The sequence below is a fragment of the Macadamia integrifolia genome, chromosome 11 (genome assembly GCF_013358625.1).
Source record: "Macadamia integrifolia cultivar HAES 741 chromosome 11, SCU_Mint_v3, whole genome shotgun sequence".
Classification (NCBI taxonomy): Eukaryota; Viridiplantae; Streptophyta; class Magnoliopsida; order Proteales; family Proteaceae; genus Macadamia; species Macadamia integrifolia.
In genome coordinates this window covers 27617813-27633943 of record NC_056567.1, presented here as the reverse complement: position 1 = coordinate 27633943, position 16131 = coordinate 27617813, and the positions used below count along the sequence as shown (strand labels likewise).

The following is a 16131-nucleotide window of genomic DNA, read 5'->3' as shown; positions in this document are numbered from 1 at the left end:
ATTTGACTTTATTAGGCTTATTAGACTGATTATGATAAATTATTCACTGATTATAGCCAATTTCAATCCAATGTGGAGCAAATTCGATCAGGACCAATTTGGATCCCAATGAAAGTTCTTAATCCTTGGACTTAGTAATGATATTAACTATTTTATTTTTTCTTCTGTAAGGATGACATAATTATTCACTATTTTGGTAGTCAAACAAAACATCAAATCACCTTAGTTGAAGATATTCTCTCTCATGGACAAGTATTTTAATCTTGGAAGCATTGTTCTAACTCTCTGTCGAAATCGAAATTTCTAAGATTTGAGCCAAAATGTTCAAAATTTCGTTGTCTTGTTTTGGGTTGAGCCAAAACCACAAAAAAGATGCGAGATTTAGAACTATGCTTTGAATCAATATTTGTTGGAATCGGATGGATTTACCCTCTCTCCTCCCCTTAAATGTATGGTTTAGACCATTTAATCAATTATATCTTACCAACGGATGGATGTTAGGGGTTGGTTTACGTCAATACCTATCCAATCCGAGGGATCCTGAATCCCTGACTGATCCAATCCGATCTAGTTTTTAGAACCATGTTAAGGAGTGTCAAATCCGTCCTCAAATCTAAAAACCCAACGATTTAATCCCAAAAATTTTAGAATTAGTCCATCCAAAAACTCCAAAATCAAGATGGATCACTATCAATTCCAAATTTCCAATCATGGATTTAGGGGATGATATTGGTATCGATATTGGTATCTAGATCGGATCGAATTGATGCTTATCAGTCGATTTTACCTCTCTTTTTTAATAGTCTTTTATTATTTTACCCCTGAAATGATATGATTCACCAATCCAGATTGGTCAAAGATCAAGAATCGTCTCAGCCAATACCAATCGGATATAGCCAATACAATACCAATACTTGAAATCATGATTTCAATCGAAATCAACACATTCAACCAATCCGATTCCAATTTTTTTGTAATAGTTCTTTTGACTTTACAGAAAACTTTCTTAAAAAATTTTTACCTTTGCCGGAGTAGTACGCGGAAAACTTTCTTGATGGCAGGGGAAACCCTTTCCAGCTTTTCCCATATTAAGAAAACAAAAAAGGAAACAAACCGAAGAAAGAAGACGCAAGCGCGTTCTCTCTCTCTCTCTCTCTCTCTCTCTCAAATTCCCTTTGGTCAATAAGGTAACGAACTATGAAAGTGAATGCAGCGGCGTTGGGAAAGTTCCTCGACCTTTATTTTTTTTATATAATTTAAAAAAAAAGTTGAAAGTGTGAGACCTTTTTAACATTTTAATTTCCCTAATATCCATTCAGGACTGTACTTTATTTACTTACCAAAAAGTCTTCGGCGACTATGAGCGAGGGATAGAGAGAGAGAGACGACGACGACTAGTTTATGTTCTAACTCTGTAGCTTAGAATTAAAGACATACCAATCGTCTCTCTCTCTCTCTCTCTCTCTATCTTATAGTGGATCATTTACTTGAAATTGACGAGGAAGAATTAGGGTTTCTTTTATTAAATTTTTTTTTGTTTGTATTCTCTCCTTGCCATATTTCTGTTGCTGCTTTGCTTTGTTTTTCTTCTTTCTTTTCTCTTTAACGACTCTTTAAGCTTTGATTTGATCTCATTCCTTCTACATTCTTCTTTTTTCAGTTCCCTTTTGGCATTTCTGTTCACATTTTCTTTTGTTGTTTTCTTCTCTCCGAATTTTGCGGGAAATTAATTTTTAGGTTGTAACTGTAACAACTAAGAACTATTATTGTTTTTTTTTTTTGGATGATTGATATTGTATATAGATAACGGGTTGCCTTACGTATTTTTTTTTTTTTTTTTTTTTTTTTTTAATTCTTTGATTCGTCAATTGTTTTTCATCAAAGTTCTTCGATCCCATCCTCCACTTTCCCCGGGGAACCGGTCTGTGATTTCAAGTTCACGTCATGAAGCTTGTAGTGCGCGTGATCGAAGCGCGGAATATACCTGCAATGGATCTCAATGGTCTTAGTGATCCTTACGTTCGATTGCAGCTTGGAAAGAACAGGTTCAAGACTAAGGTGGTGAAGAAGAACCTCAATCCTTATTGGGGAGAAGAGTTCAGTTTTCGGGTTGAAGACCTCAAGGAGGAGCTTATCGTCTCTGTTTTGGATGAAGATAAGTACTTAAAAGACGATTTTGTGGGGCAGCTGAAAGTGCCCGTTGCTAAGGTCTTCGATGCGGAGAATAAGTCTCTTGGCCCTGCCTGGTACTCTATCCAACCCAAGAATAAGAAATCTAAGAACAGGGACTGTGGTAAGCGATCCGTTCTTCTACGCCTTTGGATTTGCCCCATTCTGTTAATTGGGTTTCTGTGTCGTCTTCTTCTGTTTTTAAATTAAATTTATCTTCTTGTTTCCGGTAATCAGCCTCTTTTTTTTCTTTCTAGATGAATGCCACTTTCCCTGGTTCGCTATTACAAATCAAATTGCATCGTTATTTCTTCTTCTTGTCATAGACTGTTTCAATTGACCTACATTTTGCTGGTATAATATTCCCAAAATGTTGTTCTTCGCTTACTTGCAGGGGAAATTCTTCTGACCATATCATTATCTCAAAGCAACTACCAAGCATTGCCCAGTACAGGTGATTTTGCGCCACAAACGGAGGAGCCTTCGGATTTAGCTACCGAATCACTTAACCATTCTTCCAGCGGCCACTCTATGGGAACTGAAGAAGCTGATTCTGCTAAGGAAGATAAGACATCTTCATATACATTTGCTAGTCGGTTTGTTCAACGTTTTCTTAAAAATGGAGACATGGTATTCATGACTGGTAAGGGTACAAATTCAACAGTCTTGCCTGAAGTGCCAAAACCTGCTGTTGTTCTTGAGGACAGATTCGAAGATCAATCATCTTCATCTTGTAGTAATTTTGGAGAAGTAATGGGGATCATGATGGAAAGAGACCCTGGCGGGGAAGTTCCGGGCAATTTATCGGGCGGGACACTTCTGGATCAATCTTATGTCATTGCTCCACCGGACCTCAATTCTCTCCTCTTCTCACCCGATTCAAATTTTACAAAATCTCTGGCAGAGCTCCAGGGAACGACGGAACTGCAAGAGGGGCCTTGGAAATTTGGAAGTGGTAGTGATAACTTGAACAGAGTGGTTACGTATGTAAAGGCTGCAACTAGATTAGTCAAGGCTGTGAAAGCCATTGAGGAGCAAATGTATTTGAAAGCCAATGGGAAAGTTTTTGCAGTTTCAGCAAGTGTGAGCACGCCAGACGTTATGTATGGGAGCACCTTCAAGATAGATATGCTTTTTTGTATAACACCTGGACCTGAGCTTTCTTCAGGAGAACAAACATCAAGGTTGGTAATTTCCTGGCGCATGAATTTTTTGCAGAGCACTATGATGAAAGGCATGATAGAAGGTGGAGCACGACAAGGTCTTAAGGACTGCTACGATCAATTTGCAGATTTATTATCTCAGAATATTAAGCCAGTTGAGATGACAGACCTGGTTTCCAAAAAGGATGAGGTTTTGGCTGATTTGCAAGTGCAACCACAGTCGGATTGGAAGCTTGCAATTCAATATTTTGCCAATTTCACTGTAATATCAACAATTTTTATGGGCTTGTATGTACTAGCTCACATATTGCTATCTGTGCCTAATACAGTCCAAGGGCTTGAGTTTAATGGACTAGACTTGCCAGACTCAATTGGTGAAGTGATAGTCTGTGGGATTCTGGTTCTTCAGGGCAAGCGGGTTTTTGAATTGATAGCACGTTTCATCCAGGCCAGAGGACAAAAAGGTAAAATTCAATTGAGAAGATTCCTTAACCTTACTAGTGCTAATTCTAAATTTCTTTTGAAGTTGGAATCCTTACAGGCCGTTTTGTCCTATGGAAAGCTTTGTAGTAACTTAAATAGCATTTTAATAATTTTTTTAGGAAATCTCTGATCATTGTACACTGCAGTTACAATGTATAGTTTCAAATTATGCCATAAGCTTCTGGCCTTTGGTGTATCTTTTGTTAGTTTTTAGATGAAACTAGAAGCTGGACCTGTTGTCTTTCAGCAAATTAAGCTTACTGCGCAGTTGTCACTCATTTAACATGTTTTCCCCTTGTTTTCCTTGTATTATTTTATTCTATTACTTTTCTGCAGGCTTCTCTTGCATCTTTTTTGTATGTTTGTTGTTTTCTCCTTACTGGGAACCAGTCTGTTTAGCGATCTCTTTGCTGCGATTAACTGCTAAAATTTACTGTTCTCATCTTTGTTTTGTAGCCTGAATCACCGATGCCCTAGTTAAGAAAATTTTCTTTAATGTTGATAATTTCAGGCAGTGATCATGGTGTCAAGGCGCAAGGGGATGGTTGGTTGCTAACTGTTGTCTTGATTGAAGGACAGAACTTAGCAGCTGTGGACTCAAGCGGGTTCTCAGACCCATATGTGGTCTTCACATGCAATGGAAAAACAAGAACCAGCTCAATCAAGTTCCAGAAACTTGATCCCCTGTGGAATGGTAAGCTATCTTCTTCTGTGGCTTTTCTTTTATCATCAATGTGCTTTATGGAGCTGTTACTTTGCACATAATTATTAGCGGCCATTGTGTAGTCCTGGTTCAATTAGACCAATATTTTCTGTAGGCTGGACCTGATATGCTATTCTAGTGTTCCCTGTATTCATTTATGGTCAATACGCTGTTGGACCTGCAGAGATATATGAATTTGATGCAATGGATGAGCCTCCATCTGTGCTGGATGTAGAAGTTTTTGATTTTGATGGACCCTTTGATGAAGCTGTATCTCTTGGACATGTGGAAATCAATTTTGTAAAATCTAATTTATCAGATTTGGCGGATGTCTGGATTCCTCTTGAAGGAAAATTGGCTCAAGCTTGCCAATCTAAATTGCACCTAAGAATTTTGTTGAACAATACAAAAGGCGGCAATGCCGTTCAAGAATATTTAACAAAGATGGAGAAGGAGGTCGGGAAAAAGGTGCATGGTTGTTCTTGCCTGGGATATCTTTTCTTACAATTTCTTGCTTATGTGCTCGTTATTAACAATTAGAAACAATTGCAGATAAATTTGCGATCTCCTCAAACGAATTCAGCATTCCAAAAATTGTTCGGACTTCCACCAGAGGAATTTCTCATCAATGATTTTACTTGTCATTTGAAGCGCAAAATGCCACTGCAGGTGCTGTTATGTTTAATGTTCAAGTTATATTATGGGATGTTTGCCATTTTCTGATCGTTAGAGATCATGAAATTTTTATGACACCCTTCACTTCTGGCTTGTGCTGTATTTAGTAAGATGGGATTTGAATCCTATGGTCCATTGTTTGTCTTTACATTGTACATTTGCACTTAAGTTTTCTTACAATCTTACTGAGAGTTTATCATTCCTTTTATTTAATTTTCACCGAGTCCTAGTTGCTTTTGTGCAGGGCCGCCTCTTTCTGTCACCAAGAATAATTGGGTACCATTCAAATATGTTTGGACATAAAACCAAATTCTTCTTTCTCTGGGAAGACATAGAAGACATTCAAGTAGTTCCTCCCACATTGACATCAATGGGCAGTCCCGCCATTATAATTACTCTCCGCCAAGGCAGAGGTATGGATGCAAAACATGGTGCAAAGACACAAGACGAGGAAGGCAGGCTGAAGTTTCATTTCCAGTCTTTTGTGTCATTTTCTGTAGGCCACAGGTATGTTTTATGTCCAGTCTACTAAAATTGAGAAGTTTGAAGAGCAATGAAGAGTCTGAACTTTGGGAAATTGGTTATAAACCGTGACCATGTACTATAGAAAATTTAAAGAGGGAAAAATAAAAAGAGGTGTTATAACCAAAATTGGTTGATCCCCGGGTAGAAATTAAAACCCAGTGAAAAACATCTCTCTGTCTCTCTCTCTGTGGCATGTGCAAGATGCAGATAGTTTATTCATATTGAGCATCTCAAAATGAATAAAACTAGGTAACTGAGTTCTGGGAAGAAGATTAGATCTTACAAATGTACATTGTTGCATGCACATGTATGCCTAAACAAAAGGTGGACACACCGACGTGCTTTTTTCCTATTAATTGAAAATTTGGCAATTTAGTGGGAACACTTTCATTCCATTAGCCATGTAATAGAACTGACAGAGAATTTCTTATAATTTGTGTAGATATTGGTTACATCAATTATTTTCTGCAAGAGTATTATCTAATGAGAGAGAATTCATGTAAAATGTCAAAACTTTAAAAACCATTAAGAATCATGTTGGATATGCATGTCTGCCATATTGATTTCTGTAGTGTCCTTGGATCAGATTGGTGTTTTGTATAGCTGAGGTTTAGGCTTGCTAAATTGGACAGATTCTGCACTTTAACTTTCCTTTTTTTTTTTTTTTTTTTCTTGGGTGAAACCATGAAATTACATATTTCCTTTCAATGTGCTTTTTTATTGAATCATTGCAATGAAATATGACATTCGATGCATTCAAACAGGACAATCATGGCACTATGGAAGGCAAGATCCCTGAGTCCTGAGCAGAAGGTGCAAATTGTTGAAGAAGAATCTGAAACAAAGACCCTCCAAACTGAAGAGTGTGGATCTTTCTTGGGTCTAGAGGATGCCAACATGTTAGAGGTTTATTCCTCTGTTCATCCTTTTCCTGTGAGCTCTCTCTCTCACTTTATTTTTCAGTGTGTGTGGCTGGGGGGGGGTATGGAGTTGGATTATCTGCACGCATCTATTTTCTATGTTTCTGCTTTTGGCATCAAGATCCCCCATTTGATGGTTTCTTTAGTGAAGATCTCTGCTGTCAAGAAGCTGATCTAATTAAGTGTTCAGTAGATTAACTGATTATGATATCTAGGTAGAAACCATCAATGGCAGGCTTTTGTGTTCTAGGTGTATGGCCAAGGTGGTATTGATCACCTGTCTTGCCATGGATTTTGTCCATTTCAGTTCATGCATTTTGAATGGTGTCTTTCAGTAGCTGACTTTCATATTGTCTTTCTAATGTTTCGGTGAACTTCCAGAGCAACTTCTTCATGGAATTGTTCAGTGGTGGTGACTTAGACTGTCAAGTGATGGAAAAGGTTGGATGTCAGAACTACTCTTGCACACCATGGGAATTGGAGAAGGCTGATGTATCCCAAAGGCAAATTTGTTACAAACTACACAAGAATGTTTCTAGTTACTGTGGTGAAGTGACCAGTACCCAGCAAAGATCCGCCCTTCCTGACAGAAACGGTTGGATTGTTGATGAGGCCATGACCCTTCAAGGAGTACCCCTTGCTGACTATTTCAATGTATGAACACCTCCTTTAATTCTCTTTCAGCATGCACACACACACACACACACATGCAGGCATGTAGTTACACATTCACTGGATAAATCTACTCGGAAGTGGTTGTTGGATAACAGCAGGCATCACCTTAAAAACCTTGGTTGACAACTAAATGTTTCCTCCATTTGCAGCTTCATTTAAAGTATCAAGTTGAGGATCTTCCATTGAAATCCAAGGGATGTCAGGTCAAAGTATTCTTTGGCATTGCATGGGTGAAAAGCACCAGACATCAGAAAAGGCTCACGACAAATATTCAATCAAATCTGCAAGATCGCTTGAAGTTGATGTTCAGTATGATGGCTAACGAATATCATAGCAGGAAAGTAGCTGGTTCTGGTGCATGCCTGTAGATATAATTCTTGTAACTTTCTTGTAACTTTACCGGAGTTGAGTTGTCTCTGAGCCTATTTTTTGGTGATGAATCACATTCATTCGAAAATTTGACTCTGGGGAACTGAACATTTGATGGGAGTTTGATTATGTTGTTTTGGAAGAGTAGTCGATGTGCATGACCTTTCGAAGTTCAATGGTCTGCAGATTATGGTGGCTCTTCTCGGTTGATTCTTCTGGGGCTTTCTTCATTTCTTTCCATGTCAATATAAAAAGTGGAACCCTGAATGGGTTCTAAGAAGACTGGATAAGAAATTACGATGGCTTGTTTTTCTGTTGCTGTACAATGAAGTCAGTGTAATCCCAGTGGCATGCTTAGGATCTTAATCAAGAAATTGGAGAGAGAAGTTTTCTATTATAGGCTTTGTCCTCAATGTACATGTATCAGTAGTAGTTTCACTGTAGATATCTGTACACAAGGTTCATTTTATTTTCTATTGAATTTAATGTCATATTTTTCTCTAGTTTTAAATTATCAGTGCTTTAATGTTGCATTTCTACTATCCATTTTTGGTTTTCTGGAGGTAAACACTTTTTAGGATAAGAATCCAATCCCCTTTCACACTCCAATTCTTTTTTTTTTTTTCAATTTGAAACAGATGGGAATTCTATTGAAGTGGTCATCAAACTTGATACTTGGGGCAATCATGTTCTTATGGTAGGGTTCCGATTGTTGATAGGTATTCCAAGTTTCCCTTTTTCTCTCTCACCAAGGATTATTTGATCTGCTCATACCTATTTCTGTTGGGACTTGGGTAGTAGAACTCATCCTTAAAACCTAGCTATTAAGGGGAGGGTGCTCAACTCTTTATAACTCTTCACATTGCATTACCCACATTCAATGTGAGATTGATTACTTTCGTGTGAACCCCAATAATTTTCTACTCATACATGGCTAATGACTTGAAAAGCCATGAACATTTAGAGGTATTAGGATCACTGGAGTCCAATCTGAGATCTGATAGTGATCCCTAAAGAATTTGGTTAGCCTTTGTAATCCTGTGTTAATGCTCCAACTCTGGCCTATCCTTTCCTGTATCTCTGACAAAAGATAGGAATTCCATTTTTGAGGGTTCAAGACACTGGGCGGGATAGGATTGGGGACAGGGAATTGGGATCCAGATCAGTCCCGGCTGATTTCGATCTGGATCAGATCTGTGAGAAATCCATCATAATTGGCCCAAAATTTCTGAACTCTTAGTTTTTGTACATAAAACCTTATTTCTCTTTTCTTTCGGGGTGAAGGCTGGGCACGTTAGAGCTGTGCCAGAATTATGGTTGAACACTGACTGGTTTCTTAAAACCCTAAGCCAAGTAGTCAACATTTGGTCCTCAAAATTCAACCAAGCCCAACACCCAACCCTGTCAAGCTCATGTCTAGTTCCCAACTTTCCAGGTTCATGTCAACCTAATCCGGTCCTAATTGACCTTAGTAGGGTCGAAGGCAGAAAAAAAGGAAATTTAGGACAAGTGAGAGAGAAAAGGGAAAATTATAGATAAAACCCTTATCTCAGTTAGTTAGTAAATTGTATACTCTGAGCAAATAAGCTTGGTTACAACAGAGAGTATCCCTTATCTAAAAATCAGGGTTAAAATTCAGGTCGGGTTGGGCCTAAGCCTCAACTCAAGCCCAGGCCAGTGCAGGTTCGAGCTGTCAGGGCCAAATATTCACCCCTACCGAGCACAATGTTTGTGACTTTGTCTCTCCTCTCCTTTTGGAAAAGTCCCCCCACACCTCCATATCTCCCATCTTAGCATCCCAACATGGTTTTAAAAAATAAGATTAGAAGGATCAGGATCGTCTGATTGAGATCGATGTCGCTCAAAAAATCGATCTTGATCCTAACCAATCCAATACCAACCCAGTAAGTTAAAAGGGTAAAATGCTCTAAAAAAGTATCAATTGGTGGAGCTGCTAGCTCCACAAAAGCTAGCGATGTACCCAATCTCTATCCAACGTTTGAGAAGATAGAATCCGGGTTTGGCCGGACAGAAATACCCCTATATTTAATAAATTTATTTAATTTTACTGTTTTATCCTTTATCTTTTTCGATCCATCGATATGGCACCGACCAAGAATTGGTATAGGTTGAAGCCTATATGGATTCGATTCCTCAAACCTAGGGGTGTCAATTGGTCGGTTCGGTTCAGTTTTGTTTCGGTCAGTTTGAATCAGTTTCGGTCTAGGATGAGGAAGACCAAAACCAATCCATTAAGGAACTTCGGTTTTTTATTGGTTTTGGTTCGATTTGGTTTCGATTTATTTTAGTTTTTTAATATCGGGTTAATACCAGTTGAACCATAATGATATCTTATATTCACAACTTATAATGACAAGATTTGATGAAAAAAACACTTTAAAATTATAATTAAATCATGATTTATTGTTGTAAGGGAACTAATATTGCAACTAATAAATAACAAATTATTAAGAAGATAACTAATATTGAAATCACAAAATGAACCCTATTATTCCCAATTATTCATTTAACTATCCAACTAGTTTTGTATAGTGAACAAGGAAATCAATGAGAGTATTATTACAATTTACAAATTAATTTCTCTATTCATAACCTAATATTCAATGATTTGTAATAATTCCCCTTACAATAAAAAAATTTTATCACTAATATTTGGAAAAATGGATGGTCAATTCACCAATTTATAATCTCATAATCATTTTTTTTATTGGTTTCGTTAGGTTTTGTTTTAGTTTGGTTATTGGTCGATTCGATTTGGATCGGTTCTCAACCGGTCCCAACATACCTCAGTCCAAAACTAATCCAGTAAGGATCGATTTGATTCGATTCGGACTTTATCGGTCAATTTCAATCGATTTTATCGGTTTGGGTTAGGTTTTGACAACCCTACTCAAACCATTCATTCGCCTGGTATGGTATTTATAAAACGACGGGGAGATTTTAGTAAATGCGCTGTTATAAGAACCACTGATTCCCTTGCAATAGGCAGAGCCTCTCTCTCTCTCTCATCGCTCTTTGCTTTTTCCCGTTTTGCCTCTTCCGTCCGCTGGCTTTCAACGATTTTCGACTCTCTCTCTCTCTCTCTCTCTCTCTCTCTCTCTGGATTTCGATATCGAAAATAGAAGATTTGAATCAGTAATTGGGTATCTCTTCTGTGATGTGTCAGGTAAAGTCTCTAACTGGAAGTCGTTTATCTTCTTCATATCTATTTTCCTATGATCCATTTTTTCCTTTCTTACTGTCACTGATAATTTGAACTCTCCCAAAAAGGGGAAAAAAACTCACTTTGATTCGTTGCGGGCTGTGTTTCATCTTGTGTTATTTGGCATGACTATGTGTTTTTGCAAAAGCTAATTTCTTCTCCATCTGTCTGCTTCCATCGTTCTGGTTCTGTAGAATTAATAAGAACGGAGGATTCGTTTTAAAATTAGACATTAGTGTTTTTCCTTTTTTGATTTATATCTTGCCTAGTGAATAGAGATTTCGGTCATCAAAAAATATGGGTGACATTAGGGTGAATTTTCTACTCTTGGGTTTTAGTGATGGGTTGTGTTTGAATTACTAATTCCTTCTTCTGTTGCTTTTTCCCTCCACCCCTGTACTCCCCCAATTAGTTTTTTTTGCTTTCAGTTGGTTTATTTGAACTTTGAACCTTAATCTTACTGTTCTGGTGAGGATTTTTCTATACTATAGATTTGGTGCTTTGTTTTGGTAGGTGGAGATTCCTTGTGCTGTGGTAGGTTGGAGATGAGTGCAGTGCCAGGTGGTCGACTATATTTTTGGTATGAAGAGCTGCATCTTAATGTTGTATCAGGTTTAGCGTCAGTGAATTTTGTGTAAGGACATTTCTGAAAGAAATACAATGTATGGGAGAGCTGGTCTTGATAGATTCAAGAAAGCTCAAACGGTAGAGCCATTCTCTTTGACCCTTAATGCAGCTTCTAAAGCATCTGCAGAACCCACTTCTAAGGCTCCATCCTTTCAGTCTCAACCGTTCCATCCGCAGAGTCAATTGCAGCAGCAGCAGCAACACCATGTCCCTCAAAAACCTTTGGTACATGAAGCAACATCAGTTGTCCCAGCTCAGCAAACGACTCAGGTTGGAGGGGGACAGTCAACATGGCAGCCTCCTGATTGGGCGATAGAGCCCCGACCAGGCGTTTATTATCTTGAGGTTTTAAAGGATGGAGAAGTTCTTGATCGAATTAATCTAGACAAACGGAGGCATATATTTGGAAGGCAGTTTCCCATGTGTGATTTTGTGCTTGACCATCAATCTGTTTCACGCCAACATGCCGCTGTTGTTCCTCACAAGAATGGGAGGTAGTTCTAAAAATCAATCAGCCTTATCCTTTACCTTGCTCAGTTTCTTGACTATTTTCTTCAATTCTATAACATGTGTATTGTTTAGCGCAGATTGCGAATTACGGATTCTTGAAATTTCAAGGGTATAACAAGCTTATCTGTGCCATAATAAATTATGCATGTGGCCTGCTGACTTATTCTACCTGTTTATTTCATTGATCTGCCTTACATGGACCTCAGCTGGAAGAAGAAACTGAGAAAAATGATATTGTTGCTTTCACGAAATGATGGCTACTTGAATATTCTACTTGACCTTCTGTTGCTCCAGAATCCATACGTCAATATGTGTCAACTAGTTAATTGGTTTATGATGTTGTATTTTTTTTTAAAAAGGAGAGGCATTTTGATTAGTGCAAGCTTAATTGCTTGAGTTCCATTTACTCACCAATATATAACTGAAGCAACAATCAAAAAACTATTGGGCTATTTGAACCATATGAAGCGAGGGATGTAGTTTACTGAGTTAGTATTATGCAATTTGCATTCAGTGGTTTCAGGCTGAGTTTTATCTGAGAGAAAAACTCTGGGAGGCAGTCTGTGTGCATGGTAAAGGTTCAGTGTGCCTCATTTTTTGTTTATTGTGTCTAGCAGCATCAACCTATATTTTTTGGCATAACCAATGTGTTATGCTGATTGCCTTCAGTTCTCTGGGAGGATTCTCTTTCAAATGTGCGAGTTTTTAGGTTCTTACTCCTTTAAATGTTCTCTTGCAGCGTATATGTCATCGATTTGGGTTCTGCTCATGGTACATTTGTTGCAAATGAGAGATTAAGCAAGGATAACCCAGTTGAGCTTGAAGTTGGACAGTCTTTGCGGTTTGCTGCATCAACGAGAAGTTACATATTGAGAAAGGACAATGCAGCTCTTTTTCCTCCCCCTCCACTACCAACAGAAATTAATCTACCACCTCCTCCAGATCCATCTGATGAAGAAGCTGTTTTGGCATATAACACAATTCTTAATCGCTATGGCTTGGCAAAATCAGATTTATTGTCCAAGACTGCTGATAATTCAGGGAGTTCATTGAGTGTGAACAATGATGACAGATTTTTGGAGAGAGCGTCCAAAAGAATAAGGAAAACAAGAGTGGCCTTCAGAGATCAAGTTGGGGGAGAGTTGGTTGAAGTGGTGGGGATTTCAGATGGTGCTGATGTTGAAACTGAGCCTGGTCCAGTTGGTGTGAAAGAAGGCAGTCTTGTCGGGAAGTATGAGTCCCTTGTGCAGATCACTGTTGTACCTAAAGGAAAGGAGCATGTCTCACCAGGAGGAGATGGCAACACCCGAAAAGGGGTGACTGATAAACTGCAACAAGTTTTGAATAAGGTCAAAGCCTCTCCAAAGACTGGTGGGATTTATAATGACCTTTATGGAGAATCATTCTCTGGGAAAGTGGGTTCATCTTGGGCATATGCTTCTAGCGGTGATGAGCGACCTGGTGTTTCTAAGGATAGTGAAGGAAAACCTCTTGGCAACTCGAGTGGAAAAGCAGATGGCAACTCCGGGTATGATGATGACGATGATTTATTTGGGGATTTGGAGGACTAAATGCAAGGAGCCTCCGATGATTTGATGATGTGCTTGGACTGAGAGAAATGAATGCATTGTAGTTTCATTTGTACAAGGGAAATTTTGTTGTAATTCCTTATGAGTCAAAATTCAAGCACCATTGAGGGGATGGACATGTACTCATTGAATGTGAGTTTGTGGGTTCAATCCCATGTTCCCCATGGAAGAAAAAAATGGCAAAAGGGAGAAACACGAAGTAAATAAATCATGGGAAATTGTTTATGGATGGGTGACCGTAGTGCAGAGTTGTCAATTTTAATGCTGTTTAATGGTGCATGTTCTTATGCTTCTTGTTGGATATCATAAAGATTTGCTGACATTCTGATGTTTCCAGTTATATCCACATCATCCAATGATTGATTTTCTCATGTTCAAGCCTAATCTAAAATCTCTTGGTTTTGAAAAGGTTAATAATTTTGAAATTGTTTGAAACAGTCGATCCTTGAGAACAAAAGCCCTTCCCCAAATCACCCCCCCCCTCCCCCACCAAAAAACATAATGTTGGGGCAGCAAGGGCCCTTTGTTGCAAGGGAATGGTATGTGTTGGAGATCTCTCCTCAGGGTTGGTGTCACTTGATTATGGGAGATGCAGGTTTGGTTACTTTTTGCTCGTCCTTTTTTCTTTGAATCTTTGTTTTGGCCTAGAACATTGCATTTAGGTGGAGGTGCGATCTAGTGATCTACTAACTGCTTTGCCGACTAGCAGGAGGATCAGATGGCGCTTGATGGATTATGGCCTTCAAATGCTTGTTCTGTTGTTATATGTTATTTATTAGAAAGAGAAGGGGGCAGGGAGTGTGGATCGGGTGATTCTCATACGGTCTGATCTACAAAGATGAAATCCACTACAGGGTTTATCCTTGGGTGGATTTCATCTGTGTGGATCAGTCCCGTACGAGAATGATTTTCGCAGGAGGAATTGATCCACGGAAGGGGGGCAGAGGGGAGGGTTGAAACTTCATAAGTGATTGGTCGTTCATTTGAGATGGCAGCCAAATCTATCTGATCGACAATCAAAATGACCCAATAATCAGACCTTGTGGCATAAAGATGGAACAACGCAGCCGAAATGTTCCAGGTTGGGGTGCAGTTTGCGGTCTTTCTCCTTGGTTTTAACCTTCATATCTCCTCTCATTTGATATAAGCAGGTGGCTTCACTACATGGTCTGCTAAAAATCCCTTTACTGTTTCCCTGCCTGGGTTCGGTTTACTTCTACATTGGTAAAATGGTATTACGTATGAGAAGAGCGCCTGGTTTGGCATCTTCTTTCTTGAAGAACTAACAACTGGACTAAGTGCCTCTGCATCAGCATGACTCTCAAACTCAACAAATCAAACAGATTTTCGATATGAATTCCTACCCAGTCTTCTTTTGTTTTTTCAAACGTATAGACAGCTAGTGGACGTCTCACCCCTTAATCATGATAAGATATTGTCCTCTAAAGCCCAAGGGTCAAAGCAAACAATATTGTGGCTTGATATGAGATGCTACAAATGACATTAGTCACTTTAACACCATATAAGGCCACAGTGGAGAAGATGTGTAGAAAGGAGATTCAGATCCTTCTCCTTGAATACTTCCATAGTGCTTCTCATATGAGCCAGGTTCAAGTCCAAGTCCCCCAAGATAGTTCCAGCTGTTATGCCAAAGAAAAAGTTCAGTTCTATTGAGCCCCAAAGGCTGAACAAGAAATAGGAGAGGAATTGAGGGGAATATCTCTTCAGTCCCACATCAATTAGGGGAAGAAACTGTGCTAGTTGATAAACTCTAGCACCCCTTTCAAAGTCAATGCGTTTTAAAGTCATAATCCTGAGGATCTATGGATTTTGTCCCAGCAGACATTGTTTTTCCTAGTTTTGTCGTCAGCTTTAATTGGTGATTTATGTGGTGAGAAAAAGAGTTTTGCTTTAGTATTGGCATGGAATGATAATAGTAGTAGTGTCCAGCATTGAGTCCTTAAACTAGTTGCATCCCTTTGCTTGTTGGGGGTATGAAGTCTTGTATTCCGTTGCTTGCATGTGTGGGCTGATTCTGAAGGGCCATGAAAAGGTCGTAGGGCCTAAAGAGCCCAAGGCTTTGAGGCCCAAGTATTTTGATAATGTGTGCCTATGTAGGTTTGCTACAAATTTGTACCGATGGTTCATTCTCTATAATCTAAGAGCTATGTGAGGACAAGTGGTTGTAATCCTATTCTCCATTGATAGTGAAACAGATCTCATCTCACTGTGACCTAGGCAATCTTGTAGAACCACATTAATCCTTGCATTATATGATTATTTGTCTACATCATTTTGGGTTTCGTTTCTACAATTACTATCATGTTTAATTCAAGCAATCCTTAGGATTTTGAATTTTCAAGCATAAAAGGACGAATTTTTTTTATGTTTCTTCAAGCCATTCTGCTCAAGACACATTTTCTTTTGATTGCCTAATACCAAGGCTTTGCAAACTTATGGATTTTGTCCCAGCAGACATCAACTTCCCAGCTTCTTCATC

The 16131-nt window shown here is 38.7% G+C and overlaps 2 protein-coding genes across 2 annotated transcripts; both read left to right on the top strand.

The window, feature by feature from the left end:
• The first annotated feature begins 1884 nt into the window (after positions 1-1884).
• LOC122094334 (C2 and GRAM domain-containing protein At1g03370) lies at positions 1885-8193 on the top strand. Its single transcript, XM_042665100.1, has 9 exons — positions 1885-2293; positions 2564-3796; positions 4327-4509; positions 4703-4986; positions 5071-5187; positions 5438-5700; positions 6483-6651; positions 7020-7292; positions 7463-8193. Exons 1-9 carry the CDS (start codon positions 1945-1947, stop codon positions 7679-7681), a joined length of 3090 nt encoding a protein of 1029 aa, XP_042521034.1. The 5' UTR covers positions 1885-1944; the 3' UTR covers positions 7682-8193.
• Positions 8194-10688: 2495 nt separating this feature from the next.
• On the top strand, positions 10689-13971 carry LOC122094064 (protein phosphatase 1 regulatory inhibitor subunit PPP1R8 homolog). Its single transcript, XM_042664700.1, has 3 exons — positions 10689-10869; positions 11419-12026; positions 12782-13971. Exons 2-3 carry the CDS (start codon positions 11566-11568, stop codon positions 13611-13613), a joined length of 1293 nt encoding a protein of 430 aa, XP_042520634.1. The 5' UTR covers positions 10689-10869; positions 11419-11565; the 3' UTR covers positions 13614-13971.
• The last annotated feature ends 2160 nt before the right edge of the window (positions 13972-16131 follow it).

Excerpts from the sequence above, each read along its gene's own strand:
- LOC122094334 (XM_042665100.1), top strand. The coding sequence starts at position 1,945 with ATGAAGCTTGTAGTGCGCGTGATCGAAGCGCGGAATATACCTGCAATG. Across the intron at positions 3,797-4,326 it reads CCAGGCCAGAGGACAAAAAG|GCAGTGATCATGGTGTCAAG; the intron begins GTAAAATTCAAT and ends TGATAATTTCAG. Across the intron at positions 7,293-7,462 it reads CCCTTGCTGACTATTTCAAT|CTTCATTTAAAGTATCAAGT; the intron begins GTATGAACACCT and ends CTCCATTTGCAG.
- LOC122094064 (XM_042664700.1), top strand. The coding sequence starts at position 11,566 with ATGTATGGGAGAGCTGGTCTTGATAGATTCAAGAAAGCTCAAACGGTA. Across the intron at positions 12,027-12,781 it reads GTTCCTCACAAGAATGGGAG|CGTATATGTCATCGATTTGG; the intron begins GTAGTTCTAAAA and ends GTTCTCTTGCAG.